The sequence below is a fragment of the Caretta caretta genome, chromosome 1 (genome assembly GCF_965140235.1).
Source record: "Caretta caretta isolate rCarCar2 chromosome 1, rCarCar1.hap1, whole genome shotgun sequence".
Taxonomy (NCBI): domain Eukaryota; kingdom Metazoa; phylum Chordata; order Testudines; family Cheloniidae; genus Caretta; species Caretta caretta.
The window spans coordinates 197,782,450-197,804,832 of record NC_134206.1 but is presented as its reverse complement, the minus strand read 5'-3'; the positions used below and the strand labels follow the sequence as shown (position 1 = coordinate 197,804,832).

Genomic DNA, 22,383 nt, shown 5'->3' with positions numbered 1-22,383 from the left:
TCCGTGGTCGGTGGATGCCCTGCCTCATCTAACAGGAAGTGTTGTCTCTGGAATCAAGGCAGAGATTCCTCTGACTGACAAGAGACGCTGTGTGCAGCAGAGCTCCATCATTAGGACACATCACCAAGCTAAGCAGGCATTCTAGATGTATTAATTTGGTTCAGAAAAGGCACAAGCACGTGAGCGCTTTCACACGAAGTTGTGAAACAGATACTAAAATATGTCGTCGGGAACCAGGGCTAGTGGTAAGAATGGATGTCTGGAGGCCAGCAGATCTGAGTGCTCTTCCTTCTTCTGCCACAGACTCCTTATCTGTGAATTTGGACAAGTCTGCCATGCTCTTTGCTGCAGCTGTCCCCACGTACAAAGAGAACTTACGTACATCATAGGTGTATTGAGAGGCCTATTGTAATTAATGTTTCGAAAGTGCCTCAAGATCCTCCCTGGAAAGGTACTGTAGGAGTGAAAAGGATTATAATTTGGGCAGGGATGCATTTTTCTGTGATTTATACAGGCCTGAGCCTACCATCACCACCATTCAGGTAATAAATAATAAAATACTAGAACCTTCTTGAAACAAATAGCTCCTATTTCAAAGAAAAATGTTTGAGTGCGTCAAGATTATCTGTTGACCGTTTTCCAGTGATAGAATATCTCTGAGAACAGCAAAACAGAACCCACACAGCACTTCCTGGCTGCTGGGGGGGGAGGTTTCAAAATGATCACCTTCAGGAGGGAAGGTAATCTCGAACATCTTTCAGCTTGTTCAGACAGGCGGGGGCGGAGGTTACTGCTATGTTCTTCACATCCACATTCCAGTGCAATAGGCGGCAATGATACCAAATGCACAGGGAGGGGCTATGGGAAGGTTGTTCAGTGCATTTACTTTTTTGGTGCTGGCAACCAGCATTGATATTCATCATAAGCATGCTTGGGCGATGTTAATGATGGGTGCTTAAAGCAGTGGATGCGACCTCTTTGATGTTTAAGATTCCGGTGCCACTGGCCTGCTTGCTGTGTTTGATAGGTGTAGCGAGTCCTGGCATATATCACCAGGGGAAGGACAGAGTGTCTGCTTGTGTCTGCGATTTTATAGATTGATCCAATCTGCTCTTAGGATACTCCGGAGACCAACAGTGTGGTGAAGATCACAGTTATGTCTTTTGGTGGGTGATATTTTACATTTGATTAAAATCGTTATGGTTAATGAAGGGGACCTACCTTTTCATTCTCTAGAACATTTAGCAGGTTGCTCACCATGCAAAACCTTCATTTGCTGCGAATTACAAGTCTCAGTTAAACCCAAACCACCCTATTGAAGCCAGTGGGATGGATAGGAGGAACAGAAGGTAGGCTGCGACCCACTGGGGCAGATTCATCCCTGGTATAATTTCTCTGCAGTCAAAGGAACGAGCATGGGTATGCATTTGGCCAATGTGTCTCACGGCTGTACAGCTTTGTTAATGTGTACAGAGCAGTATGTGGTGCCTATGTAAGAGTTTAGTAGTAGTGTTGCCAAAAGGCAGGTGACTATGCAGTAGTATTGTAACACATTTGCAACAGAGATGCAAATGTCTTGTAAGAAAAGGAAAGAAAGGTAAAACATTTCTTGATTACCTGTGGGATAGCATCCAGCCTTTGAAAAACCAAATTAAGTGCTGCAGAAACAAAGCGTGGTCTACGGAGCGGACTTTAATTTGCACCAGGACAGAAATCCTGCCTGCTCTCTGAGTTGCAACGTTTTGAATTGACCTTTTAAAATAATATTTCCCATTGAAGTGTAATCTGACCCTGCAACAACAATAAACAATGACCTAGGCCCTGCCGTGGAGCCTCTCAATCCTCTTCAGCAGCAACATGCCAGTCCGGGTTTTCCAGCATGCCCTTCAGACAGGGGAATGTCCCTGAGACGCTCACCCTGCTTGGGAATTTCCACAATGCCGAAAAAGTCCAAGTAGCCACGCTGGTCTCTCTCCACCCCAACTTCCTCTCGCATGTCACAGCATTCTCCCATCTCCCGCCTCCTGTTAACCATTGCAAAAGATAACTGGGGTCTGAATCACGGCAACAAAAAGACCCTCGTCGGTTACACCAGATCTGTATGTAAATAGAGTCAGGTCTCTTCTCTTTTGGTTATAGGGTCAGCGTGAGCAGGGCTTGTGTGTGTCTGGAGGGGGGGACTTTCCTTGCTGCTGCTGCTTCTCAGTTCCTCATTATTACATCTCGGAGGAAACTGCTCTATCCTTTTCTCTCTATCACAGATAATTATTGAGGATCGGTTACCAGTGGGGAACAAAGTAATTGCTTATTTTGTATATATCTAAATCGCTCTACAGACATGAAGGTACAATATAATTTTATTCTTTACTTTTATAATTTAAAAATCGTAACAGTAAGCGTATAACTGTATTTTTCTCCCTTTGGACAGCCTTGGAAATTGCTTGTGCTATCATTGTCCAGTTATTTCTGTAGTGGAATACCAGGTATATTAAAATGTTTGATTTTGGCTAATGTTAACAGATGACAATCAGGAGTGAAGGAGCTTAAGTGAAGAGTGGGATTTTAAAGAGCACCGAAGTAATTTAGGAGCACAATCCCATTGATTTTCACTGAGACTCGTGTTCCTAAAATACTTAGGTGCTTTTGAAAATCCTACCCGAAAGCCCTTTTGGTAACTATCATGGCTTGTGTGAAAATGGATGATGGAAGAAGCTTAAAAGCTTAGAGTATTAGTTGAGGCATCTGTTTTAGGAAGCAGGTGTTTCTAGTAGCTTTGGCTACACTATAATTTATTTTCGTTTGTGATTTATCAATGAACTGCAGGAGGACAGAGTGGAAGCAACACAGCTGCAATCTAAAGTGAGTAGCAAGTCATAATACATAATACAGAATGTAGACAAATACATATAAAGAAGGGAATAAATATTTATCATGAATGGAAATTTATTATGGGACTGAAACAAAGTTTATTGGCCAGTAGGAGCTTCTCTGTCTTATCACTTAATGAAAATTATTGACTCTTACATAGCATCCTATTTCATTGTATCACACATCTTATCAGAAGGTGAGGGAATGTGTGACAGAATTGGGCAAAGTGACTCTTGTAAAGGACAAAACATGGTCTGGATTCTGGAGAGAGCTGATACCTCTTTGGACGTAGTTCTGCTACCTGGAGTTGTTGTTCGGGGATTGGATACCTTGGTGATAGGCATGGACAGGATATATTCTTCCTGTATGTCACAGCTTACTTGTCATTGTGTGGCACAGCAAACCAAGCATGATGTCCTGAGGTCTTAGGTTACCATTTCATAAAGCCAAATAACAAAGGGCAAAAGTCACCTAGGAACACTTAAAATTAGGGCATCTTTCTGCTCAAACTGAAACTCGTAAATCAAGACAGACACACTTTTTCTTTTTGGTTATTAGTTTACCGGTTTTCTTTGCAGAAGGCGTTACATTTTGCTTCATGCTTACAGGAAGTGCACAAAAGGAGGAGTGTTACTCTTGATTCTGTGTTCCTATCAGACCCCCCCGAATTCCTGAGACTAACCTCAGCATATCACTGCTGCGTAAGCAAGTGTAGGTCGTGGAGGTTAAAATTGTGTGTGTCCTGAGCCTCTTTTTAAGGGACTGTAATGAAAAGGGCAATCATAGTGAGCAGGAGATGTGAATCCAACTTTGCCCATGGCCTGGCTCCTGCAAAGCAAAATTCTGCAATCACATCTGCATGATGGATATGGATTTAGATATTTTGTATTCCCAGCTCAGGCCTGGTCTACACTGTGGGTGGGGGTGCACGAGCTAAGTCGGTCTAAGTTACGCAACTTCAGCTACGAAAATAGCGTAGCTGAAATCAACGTACTTAGAGCTACTTACCGCGGTGTCTTCACTGCGGTAGGTCGACTGCTGATGCTCCCCCGTCGACTTTGCGTACACTTCTCGTTCTGGTGGAGTACTGGAGTTGACGGGAGAGCGCTCGGCGGTCAATTTATCACGTCTTCACCAGATGCGAGTTTTCTTGCCTATAGGAAGAACAGAATGCTGGAACTGAGAGCTCTTTCCCCCCGCAAGCCAACCCCCCACCCAATGATTTGAGAACAGATTTTTGTTCACCATCAACCTGCGTCATGCGGCTTATTTCCAAGAGTCCTGAAATTGTAAGCTGAATTATATAGGGTTGATATATTGCTGTAATTTGTTGTTATCCATGACTATGACTCCTTTTAAATATATAACACTTGTTCTTTAAGTATTTTTATTGTTCTCATAAAACAATAGAAGCAGAAGAGGGCAGAGATACTGTTAATATCTTTTGTGAGGACCTACCTACGAAGTTGACTATCATAACTGTACATATGGGTCAAATTGTGCCCTCAGATAGACTGGTGCTGTCCAGTGGATGAGGATTGCACAAATTTAATTGAGGGAAAAATTGGTCCCAAGACATACAGTTTATGCCAGTATTTTGTAACTTTTAACCACACGGTTTGACACTTTCCTCGCTAAGGCAAAATTTTGTCTGTTCACTGGCATTGGTTTAGGTGCTTTGGTATGATAAAATTTCTTGCTTCTTGAATTTCATGCTGACTAATAGATGAAAGATGGCCAACTGAATCTCAGGAGTTCCCTGAATTCAGTAGGCTTTGGATCAGGCCCTGAGAAGAAAGACTTCCTCCTTAAAGAAAAGGAGTACTTGTGGCACCTTAGAGACTAACCAATTTATTTGAGCATAAGCTTTCGTAACTTACTCTTCACCCATTACACCAAAGCAATGCAGTGCATATGGGTTGTGAGACTGGAAACTTAGGGTTCTCACCATAGTCCAATTTGGGTAGCTAATTCTGCCTGTCTAAATTCTCCATGTCATTTCAACTGGATAAAGATTTTTTCCCCTCTTCCAGTCCTAGCCAGTTGAATGGTGATACTGTGCTTTGTTAAACAGCTGCTGCAGCCCACTCCATAAGGTGACTTAATTTCAATGGTGAGTGAAGTGTTTGTGTGTTCCTAAGACAAAATAAGTGGATGTAACAAATTAAAATGTGTGTTCTGGAACACCAAGGCCGTGTTTACAAATCCTAGCCTTAATATTCATTCCAAGTGGAATCCTATGGTAAGAATCAGTGAGCAAAACATTCAGCCACATGTGGTATGTGTCCCACATTAGTGAACAAGATAGCCGTTCCGGGTGATGTGACATTGCCCTTTGTCATGGGGAAATCTGCGTTTTGCTTATTAATTATGTATACATTATGGTGTTTGCTGTGTGTGTTGCTTTAGAGACCAGTCCCTGCCCTGAGGCCCTTACAGTAGAAATGAGAATGGGAACCTAATAAAAAATGATGATCACCTTCAGCAGTTTGTACGTGGAGGAGTGCTAACAGCGAATAAGGGGTATGGAGAAATTGCATATGGGAAAGCATTACTTAAAAAGAATTCAGATCAGCTGCGAGGCAGTTTCATAATGCATGGGAGCCCTGATGTTTCTCCTCCCTACTGATCTTGGCTCTGTTTTGCTCACAGTCTGAGAGAGGCCAACCTTATTTCATTTTTGCCCTGAGTAGGGGCCTGATCCCACAAGGTGCTGAGCACCCTCAGCTCCCAATGAAGAAAAAAGGGGTATTAAGGGCATTCTGTACCTAATAGGTTCGGATCCTAAAATATTTACTGTGTACGAGCACTCCCAGTTTTCCTTTTAACATGAAGAATTATGTATGAGCATACAACACACACAAACACAATCTCTAGTCAATGTAGTTCTAGGCTGACACCCCCGAAAACCACCATCCACAAAAAAGGGATCAGAACAACTATAATGAAGTCAGAAGCAATACAAGGTTCCCCACGCTGGATTTTAGAAGCAAAAGGTGTCACATCCCATTTCCAATCCACTGAGCTGTTCAGTCTCCTTGTTAAAACTTAAAGCCAACTTACCTACTGCTTCTGAGTAGTCTCTGAAGAGAAAATAATCATTATGCTTTAGCCTCTAAATGCTGTGATGCTGTTCAAAAGACAAGTACAGTGTTACGTTGGACTATATTTTGGAGTGCTATTTAGAAATCCTTCTAGCACACAAGGGTGTGGCAGCTGTATTTGTATAAATTGACCCAAGAGCTTGCTGTGCCAGGCTAAATATACTTATTCTAGTGTAAAGAGCATTGACATCAGGAGCCTTAGTACAGCAAATATTTGCCTAGATAATGGAATACGTTTGTCAATTGTAACATTTGTTTTCACCTTAGACAACTTAAGCAATGTTCTGGTGATCCTATCCCAGAAATATGTTGATAAAGGAATCTTATCACTAACAGTTCATAGTTTACTGATGTATATGAATCTAAAATTTATAAGCTCTTGGGAGGTAAAGCACAGGGCATGATGGCCAGGAGAGACAGGGCAAAGGTTCCTCGATTCTTTTTTGTGTGCCTCTTGGATTCTGGGGTCTGGGGCAGTTTCCAGTGTGAGTTAGAGCAACCCCAGACACTGCTCTAACTTACAGGAGTCTTGAGCAGCCACTTACATGCTGTTCTGCAGCCCAGATTTGCCAGAGCAAAGAGCACTCCTCCAGCCATTCCGCCATGAACCCCTACCATAAGCTCCTGTACTTCTCCATGCTGCAGGCAGGATAGGCCCATATACATCAGTGCTATGTCATTCCTTGCAGAGGATATTCTGCTAATGGTGGTTGTGGCCTATTTACATTCCCTTTCTGGGAGCAGGGGCCAGATTCTGGCTCTACATTGTTGCTCTGTAGTGTTTCAAATGTTTTTGAATCTGTGTTATGAAGAGTAAAATAGTGCTGGTTCAAAAAGCTGGCTGGCAAAATCATGTCTCTTAAACTGAATTCATACTGTCATTATTAAAGAGTACTGTGGTGCTGAGACATGTAACTATGATTAAGCTAACTGGTTAATTGTTACATGTCTAAGTAGTTTCAGTGATCAGGAACATCTAGTCAAGGTAAAACCAGATTGATATATCTTATGTCCACCAATATTTGACCAGTATAAGACAGCAGTTTAAAGTGAGAGAGGGGAGAAGAGTTATATTTTTTAAATGGGATAATAATGCACTTCCTAATTTTGTAGGGTGCCCAAATATTATAGAAGTAAGTGTAGGTATTTACTAGTGAATTTGTTTATTAAAGCAAGGTTTCAGCAAAATGTTTGTTTCCAAATTTGGCCACTAGTTGGCATTAATGGTACACTGCATAACTGCATGACTTGTTCAGAAAAACAACATTGGCTCTTGCTGTCCTGGGTCAGTGGTATTTTTTTTGACCAGCACTTCATATTGACAGCCTATTATAACTGATGAGTATATGAGCCCATGTGAGGTTCTATAATGGGGAAGCTATCCACTGCCTGAAAGTTTGTTACACACAGTAACAGAAAATGAAGGTGGTACAAATCTATTTGATTGTATTTGAGCTGGGTCTAATATTCAGACCCTAATTTACACCTGCGCTGTGGAGCTGTGGGTATTGTTGCATTAATGTGCTGTTACGGCCCCACGAGGGGAGGCTAGTAGTGGCATGTGGTGAATTACTGAATCCACTGAACTTCTCTGGCATGCTCCTTCTAGTGCCTCTCTCATTTTTGACTGTGCTTTCTCTATGTTGGTCCCGCAGAGGAGTAGATATTCCAGTCTCTTTGTGCCACTATCGTGTCCTCTACCCGAGGAGGAATTTCCAATACTGGACATGTTTATTGGGGTCTTCGCCAGTGGAGCCACCGGAGACCCTGCTTGATGTTCAAGATCTTTAGCATTATGGTTTTAATACCTAAATGTGACAACATAACAATCATTTTATGTATGTGGAAGTTACTGAGAAATGACAACACCCTTGTAAGGTTGCTTTGAGCCAGCGAGTGGCTCCTGTGCAATAAATGGGGGTACGTGTTATAGAAAGGGTTTGTATTTACAAAGCTCAGTGGAATTAGAAAGACCTTAGGATGTCACACGGGCTGCAGCAGTGTGCTGATTGGGCCACAAGCGGCCCATGGGCTGTAGGTTGAGAACCACTTCCCCAAGGTAATATTCAGGGCACTGCTCTTCTCTTCCTATGTGTTTTTATAGCGCTTAGCAAAATGGGGCCATGATTTTGACTGGAACCACTGGGAGCTTCCACAATACAAATAACATAATGAATCTGATTTTGTGTGAAAGGGGTTTTTTTTAATTAATCTTGACATTTTAATGAGAATGTTATTGATAATTGCAACATGATCTAATTATTTGGCTTATATACTCTTCACATGTAAACTACTGTGTGTTTGTTAAGAGAAGGGAAACCCGTTTGCAACAATAGTTAAAACACGCACCCACACCTCACTACCAAAGAACTAGGTAACGCTCCAGTACTAAGTACAATATTGAGCTTTTGGTGTAGGGTAACTATAGATGGGTAAAGTTTGATCAGTCTGAGCAGTTTTCAGAAAACTACCTTAGGGTGTCATTTATCAGTTAGCAAGTGTGAAACGAGTAGTTTGGGATGAAAGGATCTCACATGCTGTTGTAGTAAAGTTATGTCTATGCTATGGGGACTATTGTGGCATAGCTGTAGCGCTGTAAATGCAGCCTATGGAAACAGGGCTTTTCCATTGCTGTAGGAACACTACCTCCCTGAGCTATGGTAACTAGGTCAAGCAAAGCATTCTTCCATTGAACAAGCTATGTCTACACTGGGAGTTAGATTGACATAGCTACAGCCTTCAAGTGTGTGGATTTTTCACACCTCTAAGCACAATAGCTATGTTGACCTAAAGTTTAAGTGTTGACCAGGCCTAACAAATAGTGACAATAGCTACTTGCTATCAGTACAGCATTATTGAGTGTGCTGTTGAATTGTACATGGTTCAGGAAGGGAGAAAAATCATTTTACTGCATCTATAAAATCTATGACCTGCTTTTGCAAACCCAAGACCTACTGCAGTCAATAAGAATGCTCACACATAAGACAGCTCGTGGAAATATGTGAATTTTAAGCTTTAATTGACTACTGTGTTTCTGACAGTGGCGTGAAAAGTTTGCATGGTAGCTGTTCTTGTTTCCTAGTTTACAATGCACATTTTTCTACAGGTTTCAGAGTAACAGCTGTGTTAGTCTGTATTCGCAAAAAGAAAAGGAGCACTTGTGGCACCTTATAGACTAACCAATTTATTTGAGCATAAGCTTTCGTGAGCTGTAGCTCACTTCATCGGATGCATACTGTGGAAAGTATAGATGATCTTTTTATACACACAAAGCATGAAAAAATGGGTGTTCACCACTACAAAAGGTTTTCTCTCTCCCCACCCCTATCCTGCTGGTAATAGCTTATCTAAAGTGATCACTCTCCTTACAATGTGTATGATAATCAAGTTGGGCCATTTCCAGCACAAATCCAGGTTTTCTCCCTCCCCCCCCCCTCCCCCCGCACACACAAACCCACTCTCCTGTTGGTAATAGCCTATCTAAAGTGAAAAGGAGTACTTGTGGCACCTTAGAGACTAACCAATTTATTTGAACATAAGCTTTCGTGAGCTACACCTCACTTCATCGGATGCATACTGTGGAAACTGCAGAAGCCATTTCCACAGTATGCATCCGATGAAGTGAGCTGTAGCTCACGAAAGCTTATGCTCAAATAAATTGGTTAGTCTCTAAGGTGCCACAAGTCCTCCTTTTCTTTTTGCTAATACAGACTAACAGGGCTGTTACTCTGAAACTTATCTAAAGTGATCACTCTCCTAACAATGTGTATGATAACTTTGTGCTGGAAATGGCCCACCTTGATTATCATACACATTGTAAGGAGAGTGATCACTTTAGATAAGCTATTACCAGCAGGAGAGTGGGGTGGGGGGAGAGAAAACCTTTTGTAGTGGTAAACACCCATTTTTTCATGCTTTAAAAAGATCTTCTATACTTTCCACAGTATGCATCGGATGAAGTGAGCTGTAGCTCACGAAAGCTTATGCTCGAATAAATTGGTTAGTCGCTAAGGTGCCACAAGTCCTCCTTTTCATTTTTCTACAGCTGGTCAGATTTGAACGTATAGATTAAATAAATAGGTCATTGCAAACAACCCTCCTCTTTCACCTGATAGTGAAAAGAAAATCGGGGTAATACACAGTAATTCCTCCTCCTTCCCCAGTTTGTTTATCTATCTTTATGTGGTACCCAACGCCCTGGCATCTAGGTCCACAGTCAAAGCTCCCCCAAGCCAGTGACTCACGGGGTTGCTGCGGTCCACACGAGAGGGACAGGGCGATCATCACGCCCTCCCTGCCTCAGCCCAGCAGCCCGGGTTGTCTCCACCCAGCACGAGAATGTACCAGCGAGGGACAAACACCGGCTGGAGGAGCGGTGCGGGCGGGACGAGGGTGGCGCTGCGTCGGGCTAATGATTCACCCGCCGAAGCTCGGAAACCCGCCAGGCCCCGGAGCCGGCGGTGTGTTGCCCAATCCCGGGCATTTACTGGAACTCCCGCCCTCGGCAGCGCATCGCGCCCGGCCCCGGCCAATGGCCTGCCCGCCTGCTGCTGCTTCCCCGCCGCCCGCTCCTCGCCAGGCGGGGCGGCTATATTAGACCCGCTGCCTCCCCCGCCGCCTCCCACTCCTCTCGCTCAGCTCGCCCGGCCTGCGCTGGCAGCTGCTTCCCGCCCCGCGGAATATGATCGTGGACAGCACCCGGGAGACGCCGGCCGACGGCGACTCCGGCTCCCTGAGCAGCCCCCTCAACCTGGCCTATTTCTATAGCGCCTCCCCCTACTCTAGCGATGGCAGCTGCTCGCCGGCGCACTCCGCCCCGGGATCGCCCGGCTCCGACTCGGAGCTGTCCGGCGGCAGCAGCGGCGGCGGCGGCCGGAGGAGGGACTCCCTGGACGGCGCCCGCCAAGCCCTGCAAGGTACGCGCCGCCCCCGCCCGCAGCCGTGCCAGCCAGAGAGACCCGCGCTGTCGCAGCCCTCCCCGGGCGGCAGGGGCCGGGGTTTTGTTCTCCTGCGAGCCTGGGCCTTTAGCGCCTAACGCGGGGGCCCCCTCGGCGGCAAAGCCGAGCCTCGGCCTTCGCCCTGGCGCTGCGGGGGCAGGCCCGCGATCAGCCGAGGCGGGTGCGCGGCTGGGGTGCACCCCGCGCTGTGCCGTGCTCCGCTGCCCGCCTCTGCCCCAGCGGTGGCTGCGCTGCAAGGGGACTGTATTGGCCACACGGCTGTGCTGAGGCAGTGGATCTTCCGAGGGAAAAAGCGCCGCCTCAAAGTAAAGCGGGCTACTTTACCGCTTGCTTACCTCCCAGGCGTCTTCTGCGGCCTGTTCCATCCTCTGATGGAAGAGGCTCATGCTCGCTTAAAATGCCTGGTGTTTATCTAGCACCTAGATGCCAAAGATGTAGGAAGTTGTGATGGGTATAAGGCCATGTGTAACTAGTTGCAAGTGTGACCTTGTGCTATTGCGGCCTTTTTTCCTTTGCTGCCCCTTAATAATTTTTAACTTGTATATTGAAGTGAGGAGGGGAGGGGTAGGCATAACCACTGTATAAAGCAAGTTGGTTACAACAAGGGATATTTTGAAAAAGAATGGTTAGGAGTTCATAACTGAGAATGGAAAGTAGGCTAGGAAGAAACTAACCTTCAAAGGGGGAAGAAACTGTATTTTGCACTGGATGATTCATCCTCTCGTCTAGCGCATCTTTTATAGGACAAAATCCTGTGAGCTCAGCAGAGCGCCCTCAACAGCCTTTGCTCATTAGGCGGGGAGGGCACTTGGCGCTTCATAGTAGGTGCTCAGCACCTTGGAGGATGAGGCCCGAAGGGCCAGACTCTAATATCCTTTACTCATGGTAAGTAGCACCTTACTCCACAAGTAATCCCATTGACTTCAGTGGAATTCTGCTTGTGGGGTAAGGGTATCAAAAGCTAGCACTAGGCGCTGTGTGTATTGGGATGTCAGTACAATCTGGAAACAGCCTTTTATGTACAGTGGCTTATATAAAACAAGTCCTTGAAAATGTTTGCTCCCCCATTTTAATGTAGCACTCTATAACTATTTGATATATTTGCATTATGTCTTACCTCCCTCCCCAAATAATCTTAAACTCACCCCCCTCCCCGTTTGTTTTTTGTCTGGTTGGATTTATTTTCTGTAATTTTTTTGTTGAAAACACTTTTAACCATATAAGCATGATCTTAATAATCTTGTTTGTATTGTCTTTTTACAAACAAAAAATCTGTCAGCCTATTTTCCACTTCATACCTCCACTCAAAGGCCCTGCTTCTGGCTAGTCCTCTGGCTAAGGAAAGCTGGGGCTGTTGGACTGTTTGCTGGGATGAGGTGCTTTGAAGACCATAGAGAGACTTCTCCTACTTGACATCAGTGGTCTTTGACTCAAGCCCTTTATTTCCTCTTTCCCAGACAGAAATCCCAGCTCCTGCTGGCTAGGGAAATTTGGAACCTGAACTCTGATCTCCAGTTAAGACTTCAGTGTATATATAAATTTTTATATATTAGCCTCTGTACTTTCCTTATCAGATCACATAATTTCCTTTTGCAAGTCGAATGCCTTAGATCATCATTTCCTGTCTTCCACTTCTGTTTTTGTAGCTTGAAAAGTGATTTAATTTTAAAGAGGATGTGAGACAGAAGAGGTCAGGCAGGGAGTGTCACAGTTGTATTGTACTTCTAACAAAGCAAGTTTTCTTTCTTAAAGCAGCAGTTTCAGTCACTATGGAGATAACAAACACAAGTAATTCTGAAAATTATTATACAAACCCCTGTAGCATTTTGACATCTAAAATGTAATAGTTTGGGGCAGGGGACAGGGTTGTTTTTTTTTTTTTTGTTCCTGTGTTTGTACAGTACCTGTGAGTGGGGTCCTGCTCTGTGACTGGGGCTTCTAGCCACTATGATGCTGATGTGTTATGTTATTTCCAGCTTGTTACTCAATAAGAGTTGTTGAGAATAAGACTCAAGAGAAATAAAATTCCAGCAGGTTATATTCTTCCGAAACACTGGCTGGCAAGGTTCTGTGCAATATAGTTTCATGTCAAAGGACTGTCTGCATTTTCAGTTGAAAGCAGAGTTTCAAGTTATTTTTCCACAGTTGTTGTTTCTTGATTTGTCTCCTTGGGTCAGGGTTGTGCCGATGCATTAATTTTGTTTTTGTTTTGTGTCTCATCAGCTGAACGCCACATGGGGGGAGGAAAGCAGCACAGAGGACCTTTCCAAGGGGTTCGTGTGAAAAATTCAGTGAAGGAGCTCCTATTGCACATTAGAAGCAACAAACAGATGTCCTTAGGCCATGTTGCTGATGAATTCAAGGTAATTCAGTATTTTTGATGGTATGGGTCAAATTCAGCTCGGGCGTAAATGAGTTCAGCTCTGAATGAGGAGATGCACCATTTAATAACACTACAACCAAATTTGGCTCCTTGCTGATGTCCATGTGAGCAGAGGTATTTTTCTTTCCCAAAATAGGAGAAGGGAAGAGGTTGTGGTTGGGAGGTAATTGGGAAGAAGCCAGCAGGTGGTTTCACTGTGCTTCCTAAAAGAAACACATTTTGAAAGTCTCTTTTGCTTACTAAACTTTATTTTCCAAGTGGAGCATACATAAACACAGACTTATATTTGAAACTATGAAAACTCACTGTGCAGTCTGATAGAATTCTGGAAAGGGTTGAGGGGTGTGGCATTCTGAGAAGGGAACTATTACTCAATTGCTTGTCAGAGCTGATAGCCTGCTCAGTGCTATACAGGACTCAAGAGTGAAGGTGGGTGGGTGGTGTGTTCCCTGAGGAGCCTGCAATCTAATAAACGGAAAACAGAGGAAATGAGACATGTTGGGAAGCCCAGAGAGAGGAGTACCTTAGAAGGGTGTCTTGATTTTGTTTTGTTTTTGTTTCTTGTGGACATCCCATAAGAGTCTTCAAGAGCAATTCTCTTATGGAAAATTGAATTTAAATTATTAAATGAATTGAATTAAATGAATTGAATAGAATTTAATAGGGATGAAGCTGATAGGTTTCCATGGAATTTTCTCTAAGATCCTATGGAATTTAATAAATGTGTAGGTTTTTTGAACCACCCTATCAGATTCTGTAGCCTGGATATAATTGTTACCAGTCTATAAGATGGTTCAAAAATCCTGTAGAAAGGTTATAATTTTCTCTAAAATTTCTGTAGAACTCTTTCGTAAGAGAAGGCTTAAAAACAAAGGATTTTTTTTCTTCATCCAATCTGATGGAGATTAAAAAATGAAAATATGGTCAGGCCATCACCTATTAGGGCTGCTTTAAGGGACGGGGGGGGGGGATAGTTAGTGTTTGCATTTTTTTTTTTTTATTATTTAAAGAGCTGCTTTTAAATTGGTTTTGGCTTTTTTAAAATGTATTTATTTTCTACATAGGCGCAAGCAGGATTGATGAACTACGAACAGTTAACAGGTACGAGTGTTCTTACTTTTGTATGCCTCTGTGCAATACCTGTATAAATATTTTGGAACATTTGTGAAGTAGATTGCAAGAGTAACCTAAAAATGATTGTAAATGCATTTTCTTTGAACAGAGTTGAAGAACATACTCGCTCATAGTGGTAAAAGAGAAGCTCATGAGTCTCTCTCTGATGGACCCAGTTACAAAAGACCAGCTACGTTCCACTCTCACCTCTTGGTACATACTTCTATAATATTTAACATTAAATTTATTTTTCCACTTGGTTTGTGTAATAGGAAACAGTCAGCTAAATAATTCTTCTACATTTTTTGTTTTAATTTTTCTCCAGACACCACCACAAACACCAACCTCTATGGATAACATGGAAGATGCCCATAAAAATGAACCAAAACATAATGGTTCTGACCTGCTTCAAAATATTATAAATATTAAGAATGAGTCGAATCCTGTTTCTCTGAACACAGTGCAGGTCAGCTGGCTGCACACCATATCTAACCATAACTCACCAGGGGACCGATATCAGGATATCCAAGGGGCACAAGCTTTCTCCCCGTCTGAGAAGTACCAAGCCTTCCAAGCCAATAGTCCCCAACAAATGCTGGATCCACCCCAGAATTACCAGTTTTCTTCCTCACAGACCCAGGATTTGCCACAGAAATATACTCGGGATTCATTACTGGAATACAGGCCATTTTCTGGCAATGACCAGTCCCCTGCCTACCAACAGAATATCTTTGAAAGCCACGAACTGCAGTATTGCCCAACCCAAAGTTTTGAATCTCTCTTGAATGATTCTGAACACTCAGAGAATATACTCCAGCCTCTAGCCCCTGCCCATCAGCAGTCTGATGTCAACGCCCACACTCAGAATTTCAGCCTAGTACCAAATAACAGCTGTAGTATGCTCGATGGACACAATTCATCTCTGACTACTCTGAATGTCTCTCTACAACACCAAGGTATTGTCAGAAACACAACACAACTAGGCAAGTCATTCTTTCAGTGGCAAGTGGAACAGGAAGAAAACAAACTGGCCAGCATCTCTCAAGAGCAGATCCTTGCAAAAGACTCAGATGGGGACACGTGAGTATTGTTTATTTTACCACTGCTAAATTAGAAATGTGTGGATTTTTTATGCTTGATTCTGTGGATTGTTCAGTTGGAATGGGCTTTCATGTATTAGCAGTGGGTGCATATTAAGAATGTGACGGCTGCTCCTATCAAATAAAGGTGGTACAGTAATATTGCTGGTACCCAGTATTACATATGATTTCACTGTTATAGACTCTGGTGTAGATCAGTGCTTACATAAAACGGAAAGCACAAATTTCATGCCATCATTGAATGTGGAATGCTTGCAGCTTGTATACCTTGCACTTGTATTTCTCTAATGGTACGTCCCCCATTTGCACAGTTTAAATTGTAACTTTCTGTATTTGTGTCCTTCCCTGCAGGTTCCTTCACATTGCTGTTGCTCAGGGTCGACGGGCTCTTTCCTATGTTCTTGCTAGAAAGATGGCTGCTCTGCACATGTTGGATATTAAAGAACACAATGGCCAGGTGAGGTTTTCCATGTCCCAGACTCTTTATGTGCTTCCAAATGCTGTACATTTCCAAACCCTAAGCCAAGTGTGGTGGAATGCTTGTTAGTATTCAACCTGAGGTTGAGCCTGCATGCCACCTTGGGCTGTCATCAGTTTAGTGGATTACCCAGAATCAGTAAGATTATGTTCTTGGAGTTATTTGTCCCAGTTTCCCAGTGTCCATAAGTATTGCTTTATTAATAGCTTTTGTATTGGGGATATATTTAGTCCCCATTTCCTGGTAGATAACAGCTGACTAATATGTTAACTTTGTTTCTCAATATTTGCAGAGTGCCTTTCAGGTGGCTGTGGCGGCCAATCAGCATCTTATTGTTCAGGACCTGGTTAGCCTAGGGGCCCAAGTGAACACCACAGACTGCTGGGGTAGAACGCCATTGCATGTTTGTGCTGAGAAGGGGCATTCCCAAGTCCTTCAGGTAAGAATCATAAAGGCTGTGAAGCTTTTCCCTTTGCCTTCCTCCCTATCCCTAATAGCTTTACATTCTTTTATGACCCTTTCCAGAAGCTTCTGAAAACAGTCCTCTGTGCTGCCAAGCTTTTATAAATATATCCCTTACACTAATGGCCTAAAACCTGCAGCTTGCTCTAAGATGATTTACAGTATATTAGGCCATTACTGTAGAATCCTGTTGTACCTTTATTTATTTTTAAAAAAAGGGAGTATTCTCCTTTAATATTATGATAATTTCCTTTTTTATTCCCAACACACTATTTATTATAGCTAGGTGTCATAAATGCTTTAATTACCAATATGTCTTTTGGATTGAACTAATGAGTACTTCATCCCCACTTTTGCAGGCAATCCAGAAGGGAGCCATTGGAAGTACTCAGTATGTGGACCTTGAGGCGACAAACTATGATGGTGAGCAGCTATGAGTTGTTTTGTGTTTTTGTTTTTAATCCAGAGTTGCTGGGTATTGTTGTATTTTGTAGCCGCCGACACACATGCTACACTGGGCAAAAAGCAATACAGCTAGGCATGTCAGATGTTTCTTTCCCAACTGAAGATAATTGCAATTGGCACATCAGCTAGGTTTTCCTAAGCAAGTAGAAACTACATTCTTTTCTATGAAGAACTTACTTTCTTGGATTCTGCACAACTTCCATATTTTGTAGGAAAAGAACTAACTCTGGTGGATAAATGTTTAGAACTAGACAGATGTACGTTTTAATCTAATCACTGGTGTGTCTGAGCATTGAGGAAAGAATAAGGAATACAGAGCAAAGGAATTAACCATCAATTCAGCTGAAAGCTGTTTAAATTGAAACTTGCTCTGTTAATATATACTTTCCACTAAACTGTTATAACCGTCTTCTGAAAATCAGTTCTTCTATTACTCACCTGCTGAGAACACGTTACTGTTTAACCCCTAACATTACAAACGTAGAGCAGCTCAGGGACATCTGGTGTTAGTCAGAAAAATGGAACCACGGAAGGGAGCCCCCTTTGAAACAAGCCACCTGTCCAGTGGTTCTTTACTGTTTACTCATTGAAATTTTTTTAATTGTAAGGGTTCACAGCTTTGCACTGTGCAGTGCTGGCCCATAACGCTGTAGTGCACGAACTCCGGAACAGTCAGCCACCGCACTCTCCTGAAGTCCAGGAGCTTCTGTTGAAAAACAAGAGTCTGGTGGACACCATCAAAGCTCTGATCCAAATGGGAGCCTCTGTTGAAGCAAAAGTAAGAGCAATAATTCCTTAACTGGGGACTGACTGGTCTTGGAGAGAAGTCTTCAAGTGAAAAGAGTCACTTATTATAAATGAAGCAGAGCTAATAAAAAAAAATGCATCAAAGCACAGTAGGATCTAATTTATGTGATTGGAATAGGAACATTACATTTATTCAGGTCAGACAGTACAAACGATACATATTAGAAGAGGGGAGTTACAGCTTAATTTTTAGATGAACTAATTTTTGCTGTGCTGGTAATTCTGTTTTATGAAAAGGGAAAGTCATTGGAAGCAGTCTGATATATCCATAATAACTAGGTACTAGTTTTGCACCGTTCTTGACATTTGGATTTGAGTTAAATGCTGATCCTGTATCCAGTTCAAGTGTATAGTGGGCCAGTTTGTCAGCTGGTGAAAATTTGGCATATCTCCCTTGCCTTCAGTAGAACTTTGCCTGTGTTAACACCAGCTGAGGGTCTGGCCCATTGTGTGTAAAATCAGAATATTTACTTTTAAGAAGAATGAACTCTGCTTTAATTTGATTAATTTTCAGTGAGTTCATGGAATTACAATACCAGTGGGGTGGGAAAGGCAGGTACTTTTTCCCATGAAAATGTCTTTTATTTCCCTTTGTTTTAAATGTCCATGTATGTTTGTTCTCTCACAGCAGAACCACCAAATGTCCAGCATGTAATACTGAAAGCTTGCTTTTTCTTTTTTGTTAGGATGGTAAAAGTGGTCGCTCGGCTCTGCATTTGGCAGCAGAAGAAGCCAATCTGGAGCTTATTCGTTTCTTTTTGGATCTACCCAACTGCCTCTCTTTCGTTAACGCAAAGGTATGGTGTCTATCTTGAATTCAGCAGTAGAGTAGAATGTTGTTGTATGGTAATGGCATTGTGTGTGACTGTGTGGTTCATAAATCTTCCTATCCTTAATCGTGTTACTCTCTCGTCCTCACTAGGCTTATAATGGCAACACCGCACTCCATGTGGGTGCCAGCCTGCAGTATCGGGTGAGTCAGTTGGATGCAGTTCGTCTGCTGATGCGGAAGGGAGCTGATCCAAGTGCTAGAAACTTGGAGAATGAGCAGCCAGTTCACCTGGTTCCTGATGGCCCTGTAGGAGAACAGGTAAAAAAACTCCTCCTAATTTTTTCAATCCTTTTGCTGGCAACTGATACAAATCAATAACTGTTCTTTAGAAGCCCTCCCTCTTGAGAGGCTCTGGATGGGAGACCTAACTATCAACACATTTCTGAGTTGACATTAAGATGAGACCCTCCCTGTCCTCTTTCCTAAGAGCAGAATAGTGTGACCATTCTGAATGGGACAATTGACTATTCCAATAGCCCTTTTCCCACATTGCAATGCTCGTCTAATTGCTACATGCTAAATGTAAAGCTTGAAGCAATTAAAAGTTAAGTTGCTCGGGGAGTCACAAGGCTAGTAGTGTAGATAGTGACAGGCTGATCTTAATTCTTAGATCTCAGTATGGGAGGGTGCATATTAATCTTTGTGTGTGTATCTCTCTCTTTTCTTCAGATACGGCGTATCCTGAAGGGGAAGGCAGTTCAGCAAAGAGCTTCACCATATTAAACTCCATGTGTCTTGGAGTTCAGTACACTCACTGTCAGTTAGGCAGTCCTAATGTATCTGTAAATAGACCATTTGCCCTGTGGAGGCAAATGTGAGTTGTTTCTATGAAACAAAAGTATTTAGTTCACTATCATATAGTGGGTTATGTTAACAATTCAAATTCCTCTGAACAGATGGGAATGTTCCATACCCAGGTGTCTGAATACCTGGATTTAATAGCTGTGGCAAGCTGACTTATTTAAACAGTTTTAACTAGTTTTGAGGCAAGGATGATTGTATTGAAGGTTTTCTTTCTGTATTTAGATAGGTATGAGATAAATGGCAACAATGTTAAGTTTGTTTTTTTTTAATCACACAAATATTAATTTATGGAGAAAAACTAATATAAATTTTAGAGGCCAACAGAATATTTATATTTCTCAGTAGCTTTTTTCCAGTGTCTTATGCTGTACTGTGTATAAATCAGTAGCATTATCATGCTATTCTATAATTCTTTGTAATTTGCTTGAAATGAACTAAAAAGAGACAAGTGTTTCAAATGTAGAATTGTGTATTGTGGATTGCACATTGAATTCTAATATGCTTGTTACAAATAGATGTATTTCATTATATGTATGATTGTGGGGGCAAAGAGTACAGTGAAGATGAATTGTCACTGACACTTATTTGTATACATCCATCAAAGTTATTAACAGGAAATGAAATGCCATATCTAAATCATAGAATCCTAGAATATCAGGTTTGGAAGGGACCTCAGGAGGTCATCTAGGCCAACCTCCTTCTCAAATGACTATAAGGTCAATCCTACTCCTAGTGAAATCTGTGGGGACAGTATCAGACCCTGTTTGCATGCACCAGCACAGGACTATCTTTCATCTAGACAGTGGATTATGTGGGAGAAATATTCCTATCTATACAGTGTGTATATATTTTCCTCAACATACTTTAATGAATATGGCCCTGATTCAAGCAAGTACTTAAGCACATATGCTTAACTCCCTCCCTAGTCAGTGAAATACTTAAATATCAGCTTAAATCCCTCATTGATTTCAATTTAAGTACTTTTGCTATGTGTTTAGCACAAAAGGAGAATACTTTCAATAGTTAGTCCTATGTTTTTACCTTATAAGCATAGTGGATAGCTTCAGATATAACTTAGCTAACATTGTTTTGTTTTTTAAGAATAATTCTGACTATTATTGCAAAATGTTTACAAATGATGCTGTATAGACATGCTCTGTCGGAAAGAATTTCATGTTTCCAAAGTGGTCCAGTGTGTACAATAATCCAGTTTGTTCTTACTCTTTGCTCTAACTGTTCTTGCATCACGTGTGATTCTCTTCCATAGCCATGTAACTAACTTGGGATAATCTGATCACATTGTTTAACAAAGTATGTCTTGTAGACAAGTTAATTGGAGAAATCTGGTATCCTCAGCTGTGATGCATATCCACTAAACTCTCATGTACAGTTTCAAATAAATCTGTTAATCCAAAAATGTTAGGTTATGGTGTATTTGTTACAAATTTTGTTTTGATGACATTTTTGACTTCTTCCTGGTACGCTCTGTTGTTACTGCTGGAATCTGGGAGAGCTACTTAGGGAGGGCTACCCATTTAGCAGGTTGTTTGAACACAATACTGCAGTCGTTACTCATGTGACCAATCCTTCCTCACATGCAAAGAGCCCTCTCTTCTTCTACATTTATACTCCGTGAAACTTTAGCACCATAGGAGGTTGGCTATCTCCTTCCCTGGACCTTTCCTCCTGATGCTCCATTCTTTCTTCCCTATGGCTCGTGTAGTCCATTTGGTTCAACAGTTTGATTTGGTTCCACTGACATCAGTTGCGCTCTCCATAATGAGAAGTTTTAGCAGATTTGTCCCAATTACGTCAGGGTGCTGTTTGGGGCAAGATACTCTGCCAGTGTCTTCTTCAGGAACTGAGGTCTCTTAAAGACTACTCCTGCAAGGCAGATGCTGCTTCACTTGATGGGGGCAAGGGTGGGAGGAGGCTAAGTATGAACCAGTGGAAAAGGAAATATCAAATGGTGATGGAGACGTGAAACGGGGTCAAATTCACAGCTAGTGTAGGTGGACATAACTGCTGAAGTCCATGCAGTTGCACCTGGATAAGCTGATGAATTTAGCCTAGAGTCTCCTGGTCACAAGTGTTCATAGGGGAAGTATGTGTGTCTTGAGAGGCTCTGATCTATAGACACGCTGAAGTCAGAAGGTGTGTCCACATCTGCCAGTAGCGTATCTAGGTTTCTCAGCTGATTTCTTGATCTGGGAGAGAAATATGTGTCTCCTCTGTGTGAGGATACTGCTCATATTCTGTCCCACTCCAGTGCCATTTTATTAACTAAATAGTCTGTGGTTTAAGACAACATATCGGAATACCTTCTCTGAAGGCATTACTAGATGGCTCACCCAGCAAGGGAGCAAAGTACTTTGAGCTTCTGAGGGTGATAGAATGTAGATATAGTGTAGTAAGTACTTGGGTATAAGGTCAGTGCCACAGATGGCCCAGTGAGAGAGCCTAATTCAGTTCCATAACACTGATACTTGCATTGGAGGGATACTTTTTTGGAATTTAAGGTTTTTGCCAGAAAACCCTCAGGGAGGAGTTCAGTATTTGATGCAACTTTATTTTGTACCCAGAATTATTTCATTATCTCCAAGCCTAAGTATACAATTTAACAAAAAAGAACCTAGCCCCAAATAGAACTAACTTATTTTTTCTTACATAAAATTAGAAGGTGATTAGTGTGTGAGATATTATGGAATAGGCAAAGGTTAGCCTTTTTATTAAAGTAAGAAACTTTAGGAATTGACTTGGATAGCAGGTGGGCAACATTTGCCTGAAACCCTGCACTCCATTAGCAGGTGTTGATGCTGCTGGGAAAGGGTTAAGGTAGGCTTTACTGATTCATTGGTACAGGTGCCTTATCTCACCTGGATATAATGGAGGTGGAAAAGAGGATCTAGGCTGGGGCTTGAGCAGTATTGAGAAAGGAATGCTAGCAAACTTGGAGAGAAGGATTGAGCTAAACCGTATCCCCAGATTGACTTCTTTGGCTAACAAAGC

General features: G+C 42.3%; 1 protein-coding gene and 1 long non-coding RNA gene across 3 annotated transcripts; one reads left to right on the top strand and one right to left on the bottom strand.

Annotated features, from left to right (window-relative positions):
• Nucleotides 1-1,773: 1,773 nt before the first annotated feature.
• LOC125620687 (uncharacterized) lies at nucleotides 1,774-11,344 on the bottom strand. The gene is made up of 3 exons (XR_007352289.2): nucleotides 11,266-11,344; nucleotides 3,877-4,022; nucleotides 1,774-2,024 (listed from the first exon to the last, which is right to left on the bottom strand). It is a non-coding gene; the product is annotated as an uncharacterized LOC125620687 (long non-coding RNA).
• Nucleotides 10,473-20,791, top strand: NFKBIZ (NFKB inhibitor zeta). 2 transcript variants are annotated; one of them, XM_048816492.2, is made up of 12 exons: nucleotides 10,473-10,888; nucleotides 13,154-13,293; nucleotides 14,378-14,414; nucleotides 14,536-14,639; nucleotides 14,752-15,506; nucleotides 15,878-15,983; nucleotides 16,297-16,443; nucleotides 16,826-16,889; nucleotides 17,540-17,709; nucleotides 18,425-18,535; nucleotides 18,661-18,828; nucleotides 19,240-20,791. In XM_048816492.2, the coding sequence occupies exons 1-12, from the start codon at nucleotides 10,654-10,656 to the stop codon at nucleotides 19,291-19,293; spliced, it is 2,091 nt and encodes a 696-aa protein (XP_048672449.2). In that variant the 5' UTR covers nucleotides 10,473-10,653; the 3' UTR covers nucleotides 19,294-20,791. The 2 variants fall into 2 exon arrangements, with proteins under 2 accessions (XP_048672449.2, XP_048672459.2); XM_048816502.2 differs by lacking the exon at nucleotides 10,473-10,888 and adding an exon at nucleotides 11,265-11,815.
• The last annotated feature ends 1,592 nt before the right edge of the window (nucleotides 20,792-22,383 follow it).

Excerpts from the sequence above, each read along its gene's own strand:
- NFKBIZ (XM_048816492.2), top strand. The coding sequence starts at position 10,654 with ATGATCGTGGACAGCACCCGGGAGACGCCGGCCGACGGCGACTCCGGC. Across the intron at positions 14,415-14,535 it reads GAACTACGAACAGTTAACAG|AGTTGAAGAACATACTCGCT; the intron begins GTACGAGTGTTC and ends TTCTTTGAACAG. Across the intron at positions 16,444-16,825 it reads GGCATTCCCAAGTCCTTCAG|GCAATCCAGAAGGGAGCCAT; the intron begins GTAAGAATCATA and ends CCACTTTTGCAG.